Source organism: Doryrhamphus excisus, linkage group LG1, assembly GCF_037039965.1.
Source record: "Doryrhamphus excisus strain RoL-2023G ecotype Guam linkage group LG1, RoL_Dexc_Guam_v1.1, whole genome shotgun sequence".
In the NCBI taxonomy this organism is placed as follows: domain Eukaryota; kingdom Metazoa; phylum Chordata; class Actinopteri; order Syngnathiformes; family Syngnathidae; genus Doryrhamphus; species Doryrhamphus excisus.
The window spans coordinates 24795105-24809979 of NC_136357.1; the positions used below are offsets into that span (position 1 = coordinate 24795105).

The following is a 14875-nucleotide window of genomic DNA, read 5'->3' on the forward strand; positions in this document are numbered from 1 at the left end:
TAAACATGTTAAATACCATTTTACCATTATTAGAGCTCTATAGACATGAAATAGCACCCCTATAGCCACCTTTCCACTCAATACAGTAAATATAATTGGTGCTAAGTGGGGGTATGTAAGGGGGCAATAAAATCCTGTTGTTCCGGAGATCAATTCTGGTGCTTGTGTATCTCACTGAATATTACAGTAACATTACTGACATTACTATTTTATATTTACTATATTTTCAGTAATTTTTGGCCATATTCAACTACAAAATGGCATGATTTATTAAATAACATATTTTTGACACAATAGAATTAAGCTGTAAAATTTCCAAAGCATGGCGAGGGAATACTGTATTTTGAGGTCAGTGAAGTACTTAAGAGAGCATGTAAACATGTTTACAACCTTATAAATACAATTTTTACCATTATTAGAGATCTGTAGACATAAAATAGCACCCCTATAGCAACCTTTCCACTCAATACAGTAGATATAATAGGTGCTAAGTAGGGAAACATAAGGGGGCAATAAAAGCCTGTTGTTCCGGAGGTCAATTCTGGTGCTTGTGTATCTCACTGAATATTACAGTAACATTACTGACACCTAGTGACCGGTGTAGCATACTATATTTTATATTTACTATATTTATCAGTAATTTATGACCGTATTTTGGCCGTATATACAAAATGGCATGATTTATTAAATAACGTATTTTTGACACAAGAGGATGAAGTTGTAAAATTTCCAAAGCATGGCGAGGGAATACTGTATTTTGAGGTCAGTGAAGTACTTAAGAGAGCATGTAAACATGTTTACAACCTTATAAATACAATTTTTACCATTATTAGAGATCTGTAGACATAAAATAGCACCCCTATAGCCACCTTTCCACTCAATACAGTAGATATAATAGGTGCTAAGTAGGGATACATAAGGGGGCAATAAAAGCCTGTTGTTCCGGAGGTCAATTCTGGTGCTTGTGTATCTCACTGAATATTACGACCGGTGTAGCATACTATATTTTATATTGACTATATTTTCAGTAATTTTTCTGAAGAAGTACTTCAGAGAGGATGTGAACATGTTTACAACCTTAGAAATACAATTTTTACCATTATTAGAGCTCTGTAGACATGAAATAGCACCCCTATAGCCACCTTTCCACTCAATATAGTAGCTATAATAGGTGCTAAGTAGGTATACATAGTAGGTACAGTGTACAGTAGGTACACAAGTAGGGATACATAAGGGGGCAATAAAAGCCTGTTGTTCCGGAGATCAATTCTGGTGCTTGTGTATCTCACTGAATATTACGACTGGTGTAGCATAATATATTTTATATTTACTATATTTTCAGTAATTTTTTGGCCGAAATTCAACTACGAAATGGCATGATTTATTAAATAACGTATTTTTGACACGATAGAATAAAGCCGTAAAATTTCCAAAGCATGGCGAGGGAATACTGTATTTTGAGGTCAGTGAAGTACTTAAGAGAGTACACTCTATGGCGAGTTTAAACAGAAGTGAGCATTAGAGCAGAAGAAGGATGTTGTGGCGTCAACAATGCTTGCATCAGAGGTTCGGCTGAGTTGGAGGGCCAACTGGAGCACAGGAAGAACTTCCATTGGAGAATCAGATGTTTCTCCACAACTAATCCTAATATTGTTGAATTTAAAAAGATAAATATACAATAATAAATTGTTCATTCATTTTCTATGCTGCTTATACTTTACTAGGGTATGCTGGAGCCTATCCCACCTGTATGAGAGGCAGGGTACACCCTGGACCGGTCACAGTATATATGAACAAATGTAATTAATTTGTATAGTAATAATGCTATTTATAGTCTTCATTCAAATGGATGTCTTCCAAAGCTCCTGTTTGCCCTCCATCTTAATTCTACCCCAACTATGAAGACAAACAGCGCTACTCAACAGTTAAGAGGGGATGAAAACATGCAATAGCAAAGCACACAGCCATCCTTAAGGTTCCAAACGTCAGCGGTGGTCCTCGTCTCCATGACAACTTACCCTCCAGAAACATTGTCATGCATTCATAATACTGGGACAGTTGACGTACAACCAAAAAACACCATGCAGGGGATTGCATTGAGGTTAGTTACATGACACACACAAACACACACAGGACACAATATTCCATAAAAAAAACACAGTTTTTACTTGCATGTACTTCACTTGTGTTTTTACAGTATCCATCCATCCATTCATCCATTGTTCCCATTAGGGAACTGCTAAATCTCTGAAGTCTTACTATTGGGTTATAGAGGCATGACTTTTGCTTCAGGCTCAATTTTTATCCCCAAAAGTCAGTAAATACTACTGACACTGACAAAAAATAGTTTTGATTAAATGAAAAATGATTTTTCTATGTAGGTATGGACTGGAAAACACAAAGTTTGAGTTCTGATTGAGTTCTGACCTCATCTCAGTTGAAATGTGACAATGATACTACAAAAATGGAGTACTTTTCGTGAAGTTAGGATCAGGCGTTCCAAAAAAATGTTGGATGCTGTACAAATTTTGTGACAAAACAGTGCGCTGGAAGTGCGCTGAAAGCTTGTCAGCTCCGACCAGGTCTATTATCGGCGCAGGCGAAGCGCACCCGGCGCAGTGGTAACATGGCTGACAGGTGTCACCAAAACCTCACAAGCAGGTTTTTCATAGTGTCAGGCTTTAATGTAACCATCTGAACCAGCATGTACATTTTCGTATTAATTGTCCCATCACATCTATAAAAGACGTTGCGCATAATGGGAACTCCATTGGGAACGCCAGCTGAAAGTATGATGCTAACTGATTCATTTGATTGCTTAAGATTACACTCGGATGTGTTAAAACCCTCTCACGCTTTCTCTCCTTCCTCTTTGCCACTTGTGTTGGTGGGAGGGACGGAGGCGTGGGTGCGCTGCACTGTGCCAGACTGCAGTGTTCACAAAAATTATGTGCTGGCCACATCCTGTTGGCGCGACGTAGGCATGGCGCAGGGCAAGCGTGCTACATCTGGTCTAAGAAAACAGAGTCCATAGTCTCTCCAATGTCTTCCTGTGGTCTCCAACCAGTCGGATGTCCCCTAACGCCTCTCCGGGGGGAGTGTGGGGGAGGATCCAGCATGAGTAACATCAACTTGTGACCTCAACAGTCACTTTTTCATGATGTAATCGTTGCGCCTCACTCTCCAGGCATGACTAATCAACTTAAGCTCGACTGAGTTCTTGCTAGTAGCTACCGTGCCAGCACCATGGCTCATATTCAAAGTATATTTTGGATGACTATTACCTTGGAATGCTATTATTTTGGTCTACTATCAACACTTCCACTTGAAGCTGTGGGAAATATATGTACATATAACATGTCCATAGTTTGAAATAGCGAGTGCCATACGTCAACATACGACAACCAAACGTCCATCCGTACAAACATTCAGTCATTTGATGTGTTCCAACATAAAGGAGCCATAGAGAACATATGCTAACACATATATATCCACGCAAACTTGTCATGCTGGGGTTCCCGTGAAAAGCATGCAGATCATCCACGTGGGACGCTGAGGATGACAAGCAGTGGCGTGCACGGCCAGACGAGGAGCAACCGGAAGACGGAGACGTAGGATGCAAGGCTTTGAGGAGTTGACTTGTGTAGAGAATGGCAGGGGAATTCTAGGCAGTATACTGTATTGATGCTAATTCTATTATTATTATTATTATTATTATTATCTTTGTATATGACATGAAAGAGTTTTGGCCCAAACTGTCATAATTCCTAATATTCTTCATGAGATATTTTTAGAATCCACTGTTGAATGTTGAGGTTATGTTTGCCGCAATGCACTTTTCCATTTTGAAATGACGATAGTCTATTTCAGGGGTGTCCAAAGTGTAGCTCAGGGGCCATTTGTGGCACACTGGTGATTTTTATTGCCTTCTGAAATATATATTTTTACAAGAAAACAAAAAAAACGGGGAAAAATTAGCATTAACTTTACAAGAATAATGTCAATACATTGAGAGTAAAAACGTTTAAAACTTTTAAAAGAGTTTGACAAAAAATGTCCACGAGAATAACATCTTAAAATTATAAGGACAAAATACACTAATTTTAGTTGCATGAACTTGAAATATTAAAAAGAAGATTCTTAGTATTATGAGAAATAGACAAAGTTCAAATGAAGTTGTACTTTTTGAAAAATTTGATTTTGCGCAATAAAGTAATAATATTACAAGAACAGGAATGGGAATAAAGTCACAATCACAAAAAGAACATTTAGTAGAAGAAAGTTAAAATAGTTAAAGAAGAACAGCAAAACAGAAAAAAACAGCTTTTTTAGGAGAATGAAGTACAAACATTAAGAGCAAAAAGTTGTATTATAGCGAGAAAAAAGTTATAATTTTAAATGAATAAACTTAAAAACAATTATATTTTTTCTGAGAATAATGTCAACATATTAGGAGAAAAAGGTTGTAATATTACAAAAGGAACATTTACTAAATTCTTTATAAAATGTAATTTCTTATTTAAGAAGAACGTTGAAATATTTGTCAAATCCTAAAAAAAAAGCAAATATGGAGAAAACACATTTTTCCACATACATCACAAAGCTGAGATGCATTTTGGCCCTCAGTTGGACAGTCTGGACACCCCTGTTTGATTCTATTCATCTAAATCGTGGAACCTTGGTTAGTGTACAGCCATGTTAGAGTGTTTTTTTTGGTTAACATAACATTTTTTGCCTCAGTTAGCAAACATTCTATGAGTAGCGTACAATAAGGTGTGCATCTTGCCATGTATTTGACACACTGTGTTCTCAATGTATTTTTTATTGCAAAACGTCCTTGTTAGCAGCTTGCTAATAAATGGAAACGGGAAACGGAAGTCAGCTCCATCACTGTCGATGATGTCATCATCAGTTGCTAACACAGTTACACTACAAGTATCAGTATTTCATTCATTATTGATATATGTAGTTTAGTTCTTACTTTTATGCTTGAAAATGCTTCTCTTAAAAATACATATAATTTTCTCAAATATGCATATTTTGGACTAATAGGCTGTATTCGAAATAGTGTAAAGTGATGACGGATAAGACATGTAGCCAATTTTTTTTTTTTTTTTTTAAATCATACTATCATTCATTCCTGAAAAAAAATTTCATTTAATTTCATATGACTTTTTAAATTTAGCAAGTCAATTTTTTTTATATCAATGACATAATTGATCCATGGCCAAATGTATGCAATGTATGCAATACAAGCATGTTTACAATACCAAGTCATTGTTGTTACTATGTTTCACCAACAGAGGGAACCACTATCAAGTCAATAGACCAATAGGACACAAGGGAACACAACAGTGCCACACTAACAAAGACAACTGGACACATAATAAATCCATCTGTCTATAGGCAGCCCATCAAACTCCATATCGACGTTATAGCATCGTTCTCCAAAAAAAAGCTAAATTACACAAAAAAAAAAAACTGTGAGTGAAGGTGTGTTTTCTTTTGGAGATGGATGGATTGGAGTAGGTCATACATTAGCGCCCATGAGGTAGCTCATCCTGCATGGTATGCTAGCGGGTCCATGCACATGGGCGTGCATGCTATATGCTGTGTGCAGAAGCGGGGTTCTGACGCCAAGCCGTGTGGGTCAAAGCCGAGCTGGTCGTGAAGTGCGGCTTTGCCGTGACAAGTGAGGGAAAGGGTGCGGTCAACTTACCAGAGATCTGGGGCTGGATGCCAGGCTGTTCGCTGGAACTCAGCAGCTGGGTCTGAATGATCTCCACCACGCGCTTGAAACGTCGGCTTGGACCTGATGAGTCAACAAAATCCACTGTTATTCCACTGAAGTCATGGTCTGCATCCCAACAGACTCTTATTTTGTCCACTTCCTGTTCTCTGTTGTGTGTTTCTGTGTGTTTTTTTTTCCACTGACAGTGAACAAAATGCATGCATGAACGGTACCAAAAATTAACCATTGCATCAGAGATCCTTTCAAGAGTTCCTTGAAAACTACAGGACAGATAATTATAAGCAGCTGGTGGCAAACATCCTACAAAGTCCTACAAAGCCCTTGGCTGCAATATGTCACTTTCCATTGAACTGTGCAGAAGTAAGTGATGAGCACGGGGATCGATTCCACAAGGACATTGCAAGGTTATCATTCCTGAGCCCTGCGTCCGCACCAGGAAGACACCAGATTATTCCTGACTGTCTTTGGGCCCTGGACTGGTGGCCAGCCAATCACAGGGCACATATAGACAAACAACCATTCACACTCACATTCATACCTATGGACAATTTGGAGTGGCTAATTAACCTAGCATGTTTTTGGAATGTGGGAGGAAACCGGAGTACCCGCATGCACGGGAAGAACATGCAAACTCCACACAGAGATGGCTGAGGGTGGAATTGAACTTGGGTCTACCTTCACTAGCTTCAATGCTAAATATTTATCCCCAGTCTTTTGTAACTGTAGTGTTTTTTGTTCTTTGTTAATTGTTTGTTACTTTTATTCCTATTTCTCCAGTTTGATCCGCTTCCTAACTGTTGCGTGTTTTCCAACCTGAAGCTGATCTTTTAGTCATGATTATTAATAAATGTATACTTGTTTGTGTACAAATAAAACATAACAAATATATCATAAAAACTATGCCAACATGTTGTGACGCTACAGAGCCATGTATTCATGTGTATACCGAGGAGTTGCCAAGAGGGCTGACCTGAGAGCAGTGTGAAGGTGACGGAGTAGATGCCGTTCTCCTTAGTGGCGCCGCTGCTCTCCGAGTAGGTGATGTCGACCTGGAATTTCACAGGCTTTTGAAAAACGGTCGGACCAGCCGTGGACTTGTACTCGGCCCGAAAGCTGGTCTGGGATATAACGCTGTGGCTCAGACTCGGGATCTAAGTATAACGAGAGGGAAGAGGATGTCAGAATTACTCAATGAGTCAGCACTAACACAGCAGCGGCCATGACAGCATGGAGGACACATGTGAAGCAGGAAATAACAGATGATGGGACGTCCCTTGCATTTACAAACGTGTCATCAATAACTAGATCATTTTCAGAACTTTTAGAAATCAACTGTATTATTATTATACCATATTAGTTTTAGTATATTATCATTAGCATAGTATAATAAGTAAGTACTACAATGTTCAATCTACTTAACATTACTAAGTAAACATACCGAAAGAAAAGCATGGACAATGTCTGCCTTTATGGAGCTGAGAGGTTTGTCTTTGATGACGATGAAGATCTGCTCCTCCTTTTCCAGGTTAATGAAGTTACCAAACCAGGACTTCTTGGCGAGTCTGCAGAATAGAAGCCACAAATAATTGAGAGTATTACAATACTGTACAAGTGTACAAGACTGCTTTTACAAGCAAACACAAATAGTGGTTTGGTCCGATTCAGATATCAGAAAAGAGGCAAAAATGTACCAAAATCAAATTTGATGCATGTGAATATCATGTTCAGTGTAAAACACAAAGATAACATGTATTACTGTAATACTCACTCTGGGGATGAGTCAGGGGTGAGACTAGACATGTCCTCCTGCGTGGGAACTGCAAATTTAAACAATTTGTCAATGAGCATACTAAAATACCAAAATTTTTGATATGTCAGATATGCTAAAAAGTTATTTCAAGAATAAACTGCATCTCAGTATTATGATATATATCGATATACTTTGCTTTTTGCCCACATTTTCCAAATATTTACACTTTCTTCTTAAAGGAACTATTATGCTCATTTTTCAGCCCTTTGTATTGAGTTGTGGACTCCTATAGAGCATCCACACAGAAAGCTTTCTCCATCTTCCAGAATCTGCACCTATTCAGCTGTATTTTCTTGGATTTTGTGCTTCTGTAATTTATTAATTAATCTTAATTTATCTTAATCTTAATTTATTCAACCCACGGCCACTCCGCTGGGGTCGGTCACACTCCCAGGTGCTCAAGAGGACTTCCGGATAGCTGCCGAACGCAATTTTATTTATTTATTAGATGATAATAAACAGGCTGCATGGCGATCAAGTGGTTAGCGCGCAGACCTCACAGCTAGGAGACCCGAGTTCAATTCCACCCTCAGCCATCTCTGCGCATGCGTGGGTTTCCTCCGGGTACTCCGGTTTCCTCCTTCCAAAAACATGCTAGGTTAATTAGCGACTCCAAATTGTCCATAGGTATGAATGTGAGTGTGAATGGTTGTTTGTCTATATGTGCCCTGTGATTGGCTGGCCAGCAGTCCACGGTGTAACCCGCCTCTCGCTCGAAGACAGCTGGGATAGGCTCCAGCAACCCACGCGACCCTCGTGAGGATAACCGGTAGAAAATGAATGAATGAATATTTCAAAAAGTAATTAAATTAATTAAAGTGAAAGTAATTAAAAAATAACTCATACAAATATATATTTTTACATTTATTTACGCCTTTCAAAAAAGCATGAGGGAAAGCCTGTAATTTATCTCATTTATTATATATTGTGTAAAACTATGACATGAACAATATTGAATTAAAAGCACAAAATGAATACATACAGACCCCCCATCCACCAGTATGAGCCTGAAGTTTGTTTTCCACCTCTTACCTTTATGCACTCCCACATAGTGTCATCATTTGGGACTAAATATGGGGGGAAAGAAATTGGGTAAAATACCGTATAGTCGTCTTGCTGTGCAGTGTGGGAGTTTTCTTGTTAAATTCCATTTTTAAATGTGCTGCAGGGCCAATCAAAAAACAGCTTTGGACATCCAACCCCAGCGGATTCTTACCTTGCATTTTCCTGCGATGGAAACGAGGTGAGCCCAGGAAGCTGTTCTTGATGGAGTTGAGGCGTGTCCTCCAGGGCATGCCCCCGATAGACGGGCTGGGGGGCGGTGTCGGACTGGGCGTGCCTGTTGGGCTGTCCTTTGGCGTGTGAACCGGGGTACCTTTGGGAGTGGGGAGAGGGCTCCCTCTGGGGGAAGGATGGGGGGTCACCTGCGTGTTGGGGAAAGATTTGCCATTGTGGTCAGGGTGGAGGTGGTGGCGGCGCAGGGGGGACATCGGAGGCACAGGGGACAGAGGGATGGACAGCTTGGGGGGCACGGTAAGGGGAGGGTGTCGCCTCACGCGGGGACTGTTGGGGATACAGGGCGCTAGCGGCTGGTTGGGCGTGGAGGGCTCAGACTTGGAAGGAGTCTGGGCGGTGCTGGGGAGAGGGTTGGACCTGGTGGTCTGCAGAGGCTTCTCGGACACTTTGGGCTTTGCAGGGAGGGTCTGTGTGCGAGGGTGCATGAGGGGGGAGCCCATTTTGGGCTGGAAGGAGTTGGGTGCGCGGGGCCCCAATCCGTTAAGACGGACTTCAGGGGAGCGGGCGGGGCTGCAATTGGGGGACTGACACAGGTCTGGGGACTGGGGTGGAATGAAAAACCGCCGGTTGGGCTGTGATTTTTCATGCAGCGGTGCGAATGACCACAGTCAGCAGGCGAGGGAACACCACGGCCCGAACCAACCAACGTTCATTCCCAGAAATACAAGACAGCAGCAAATCAAACAAAGATGGAGCAGGCAGGAAGCGGTGAGAGTGCGAGAAAGAAAGAAAAAAAAACATGCAATTAGCACAGTGATTATCAGCCAATCAGGAAGCAGCAGTGCAGCAGTCATGATACTGATAGCAGAGATGCACCGATGTCAAAACTGCTGGCCTGAAACGACACTTTCTGTCACCATGAAACTCATGACAGTGCTCATAGGTAAGTAAGTTGAAATGTAACAATAAAAAAGTACTTCTATGAGAATAAGTAATACTTCAGTTCATAAAAAATAAATTCCCAATTCAGTTACTGTGATCTTATGATCTTGTTTTTTTTTTAATATTCAGACTATTTTCAGATTCAAGCATAAAAAAAAAAGTTGTAATGTGAGAAAAAAAGTTGCAAAATAAAAAAGTTCTATAAGAAAAAAATACTTACAAAAACATGCTGGAGCCTATCCCAGCTGTCTTTGGGCGGGAGGCGGGGTACACCCTGGACTGGTATTTCAAATGATTTTATTAGTTAATAAATTTCCCTGTGGGCTGCACGGCGGCGAGTGGTTAGCGCGCAGACCTCACAGCTAGGAGACCAGGGTTCAATTCCACCCTCTGCCATCTCTGTGTGGAGTTTTGCATGTTCTCCCCGTGCATGCGTGGGTTTTCTCCGGGTACTCCGGTTTCCTCCCACATTCCAAAAACATGCTAGGTTAATTAGCCACTCCAAATTGTCCATATGTATGAATGTGAGTGTGAATGGTTGTTTGTCTATATGTGCCCTGTGATTGGCTGGGCGACAAGTCCAGGGTGTACCCCGCCTCTCGCCCGAAGACAGCTGGGATAGGCTCCAGCACCCCCGCGACCCTCGTGAGGAAAAGCAGTAGAAAATGAATGAATGAATAATAATGACAGTTTTAACTAAGTAATACTTTAAAGGTTCTACATTTGACCCCAAAGCCTGATACATCGGTACATCTCCAAACCACAAGAAGTTACAATTGTAGAGATAAGTAAGTGTCACCCTCCACCCAAGATAGCAGAGTACATGCACTGTACCAGTGTGTATGCACGGTTCAGCGGAATAAATGAGCGAACAGCCTGATCAGCATGTGTGACGACTGCTTTACCAAATCACTGTCTCACGTTATTCCACACAGTAATAGCACATCCGTGTGTACGAATAAACTTATTCAGTTGGATTGTTTCATTGTTCTGAACTCAAATGAAACCTACACATGGAATGGTACACTGTGGGGGGGAAAAGTATTCAATTTCCTGCTTCCTCCCACATTCGGAAAACATGCATGTTAGGTTGATGCTCATTGATAGTTTTGAAAATCTACACTCTAAATAGTCATGAAACTAAGAAAATGCATTGAATGAGAAGGTGTGTCCAAACTTTTAGCCTGTACAGAAATCCCTTGTTTCTTGTGATTAATTGGTTCCAGGCCCAACAGTGATAAATGAATTTCCGGTAAGTTGGATTCTTTACTTAGAAATGAATCATTTCATAGTTAGAGCATAGAAAAGCTGTTTACTACCTTCTGAATATGTTTTTTTAACATTATTAGAGCCCTCTATACATGAAATAACACCCCTATAGTCGCGGTTATGTAACTGATAATTCAAGCCTGCAAAAATATGTTTTTCCGGCCATTAAGTCTGTTGCTTTGGTGTCTCAACAAATGTTACAGTATCATTGCTGACACCTAGTGGCCATTGTAGAATACTACATACAGTTGTATGAAAAAGTATCTGAACCTTATGGAATTTCTCACATTTCTGCATAAAATCACCATCAAATGTGATCTGATCTTTGTCAAAATCACACAGATGAAAAAACAGTGTCTGCTTTAACTAAAACCACCCAAACATTTATAGGTTTTCATATTTTAATGAGGATAGCATGCAAACATTAACAGAAGGGGGAGGAATAAATAACTGAACCCTCTGCCTAAGGAGACTTAAAGAGCAATTGAAACCAATTTTTACCAAACAATTTAAGTCAGGTGCGTGCCCAATCACCGATGAGTGGCTTAAAGCTGTATTACTGTATTAAACTGTATTATCATTATTATTACTTTTGTATTTTACTTAATTTAGCAATTTTATACTAGAAAATGCTTACAAATACACACAATTTGCTTAAATATGCATACTTTTACGAATAATAGGCCATATTAAACTAGAAAACAGAATAATGTATTAATTAATATATTCTGAAAAACATAATGTGAAAGTGTGGAGTGGTGAGTGATTACTGCAGTTTAGTGTGTTGGTCCAACCTTTAGAAATGGGAGAATGTTTTCATGTGTTTTTCCATGTTTCCATGCCTTTTAAATGAATTTACGCAATACTATAGTCTATACCTTTAGAGAATAGAAACACAGTTAATTCAAAAGCAACATGTTGCTTCATCTCCATGACCACACAATCACTGCAGTCATTCATTTTGACCTCACACGCACACACACACGCACACACACACACAAACTAAACGGCTACACATCTACTGCTAAAGTCAAGGCTTGTTGGAAACCGATCAATAATCAATAAGGACTGAGCACGGGACAAAATAATACCAAAATAGGCTTTTTGCTGTCACACAAGCTGATGATGGAGGTCAGAGTGCATGAGATGCTGATCACATGCAAAGACATACTGTATAGTATATGTCTTTACATATATATTTATGTACGTATATATATATGTATGCCAGTGCCAGAACAAGATAGCCAGTCGCGAAGGCTGCTTTGTGGAAAACAATTAGCTTGTGGACAAACAGAGACTTACCCTGGGACTACTGAGGGGGCTAATGGATAGACCGGAGGATGCACCACTGATGGACCGTGACCTGCAAACAACAGAAAGAGTGAACAAGAAAAGACACTACAAAACAACAGATGGCTTGATGGACAACATGTCAATCATTTGTCCCCATTCTACCTTCCTTTGTTATGCTGTTTACTTCCTATGACTCCTCATTCTTTCTGTTTTCTCTCCGGATCACATAACTTAACCTTTCTTACCTCTGACCGTGAGTTGCCATGTCCATCGCTCGTCGCACCGGCACAGGCGATCCTCCTTCTGTCACACTCAGAACCTCCATCGACTTCCTCTCTGGTCGCCGCTTCCCGTGACGACTCAGCATCGGCGAGTCAACGCGCTTCCTGGGAGGGTCTGCTCGACATCATTCAAAGCAGAATGACAGGAAATATTCAGGACAACAATCATAAAGTGTCAGCAGTTCAAGGTATGTATATGTGTTACTAAAATATATAATAATAAAGTTATATACTTCTTCTTCTTCTTTCTCTTTCGGCTTTTCCGTTCAGGGGTCGCAACAGCAAATTAACCACCTCTATCCAACCCTGTCTTCTGCATCTGTCTCTCTCACACCAACTACCCTCATGTCCTCCTTCACTACATCCATAAACCTCCTCTTTGGTCTTCCTCTACGCCTCCTACCTGGCAGCATCCTTCTACCAATATATTCACTATCTCTCCTCTGGACATGTCCCAACCATCTCAGTCTGGTCTCTCTGACTTTATCTCCAAGGCATCGAACATGTAATGTCCCTCTAATGTACTCCTTCCTGATCCTATCCATCCTGGTCACTCCCAATGAGAACCTCAGCATCCTCATCTCTGCTACCTCCAGTTCTGCTTCCTGTCTTTTCCATATAATAATTATAAATACACTATACAATATAATATATATAATACATAAAATAATTCAAATAATAAAATCATATACAGTCATGAAGTATTTCAAATTTCAGATTTTTTTTAATTTTAAATTTTACATAAACATCAATATGCCGTTGAGATAATTTGTTTTTAATTATATTATTTACTCAAAAATATTACAGTTACAATAACAAAGTGAATATGTGAGAAAAAAGTTAGATATTCATAAGAAATAAGCCATGCTTTTACAAGAAAGAAAGTTGTACTTCCATGAGATAGATGGATGGATGGATGGATGGATGGATGGATGGACGGATGGATGGAAAAGTCCTAATTTCACTAAAAATAAATTGTAAATATCGAAGGCTAAAAAGGACCATTCTACATATTGTAGCATTACCTCCCAGTAGTTTGCGGTATTTTATGTTAAGTCAAGTATGAGCCTACCAATCTCATTGCGTGCCGGCAGGTTCTGATCCTCATGGCTCGGGTATCTTTCCTTGCGGTCTAGTAGAAGGAAGTAGATCATCTTTTCCTGATTGTCACTAGAAGAGAAATAATGTAAGTCTAAGTGACGCCCTACAGGAGACGTATGACGTCAACCTGCATCTTCTGTTTCTATGTATGTTTGCTTCCTGTCACTCACTCGTCAGCCAGCAGGTCTGTGCTCAATTTGTCTTTGTCCCTGAAGCAGCCCAGAGAGTGCATGCTCTCCAGGACATCGGGGTCCATCTCTTCAGCTGCTGCGAGCTTCCTGATGGCCACCTTCCTGGGGACGGGCTGCTCGGGCTCGGGTTCATTCTTTCCCGCTCTGCCACATAGCATATGCGTGTTAATCATCACAGTCAAAAATGTCTTGCTTGAACGCAGCTTCAATTTTACAACATGCTTTTACCAGCCTTCTACCTTGATACATTTTGAACTGTAAACATAAATAACATTACATTGTGGACATTAAAGATATTATACTACTACTATGTTTTATTTCATTTGATTACAATCAAATGCATCCCATAATCAGCTCCCAGTTCCACATGTCCAAAAGGAGTAGGAAGAAGCAAAGCTTATTAAATCCTACCCCTCCATCTGGTACTTTTACAATCAGTAACTGTTACATTTGTTCACTTCCTGCTTTCCTAATATAGTTTAAGGTTTTTTTTTTGTTTTGTTTTTTTTTGTCCCGTACCAAAGTAGGAGGTGATATGAGCATCCAATGACATAATGTGTACCATAGTAAGTGTCAATATAGTGATATATATAGCACATCATGACTGGTTCAAGACTCTTCATCCTTGTATTTAGCAAACATCAACTGCTTGTATTGTTTCTTGAATTGGCTCATCGTTGTGCATTGTTTGACTTCCTTACTCAATCCATTCCATAGTTTGATTCCACATACTGAAATGCTATGGCTAGCATAACGTAGTCCTAGCATAGAAGTGTTTCAAATGTACTTCTTCCCTGAGATCATATTTCTCCTCTCTTGTAGAGAAGTATTGGATGACATTTTTAGCTAATTGCTTATTTTTAGCCTTATGCATTATTTTAGCTGTTTGAAGATGAACTATATCAGCAAGTTGAAGTATTTGTGATTTTAGAAATAAGGAGTTAGTATGTTCTATGTAGGCGGCATTATGAATTATCCTTACTATAAGGATACTAGATGT

At 39.8% G+C, this 14875-nt stretch overlaps 1 protein-coding gene across 3 annotated transcripts in view; it reads right to left on the reverse strand.

Annotated features, from left to right (window-relative positions):
- LOC131131904 (serine/threonine-protein kinase BRSK2-like) overlaps nt 1-14875 on the reverse strand; it is a 52425-nt gene that overhangs the window by 6233 nt on the left and 31317 nt on the right. For 2 of the 3 annotated variants that reach the window (XM_058076932.2, XM_058076931.2), the window contains exons 10-18: nt 13855-14019; nt 13656-13753; nt 12548-12698; nt 12312-12372; nt 8779-9430; nt 7521-7569; nt 7191-7314; nt 6723-6903; nt 5720-5812 (exon numbers count right to left, since the gene is read on the reverse strand). In XM_058076932.2, coding sequence (XP_057932915.2) covers nt 5720-5812; nt 6723-6903; nt 7191-7314; nt 7521-7569; nt 8779-9430; nt 12312-12372; nt 12548-12698; nt 13656-13753; nt 13855-14019 — 1574 coding nt within the window. The remainder of the gene's footprint in view (nt 1-5719; nt 5813-6722; nt 6904-7190; nt 7315-7520; nt 7570-8778; nt 9431-12311; nt 12373-12547; nt 12699-13655; nt 13754-13854; nt 14020-14875) is intronic. The other variant, XM_058076936.2, reaches the window with a different exon arrangement.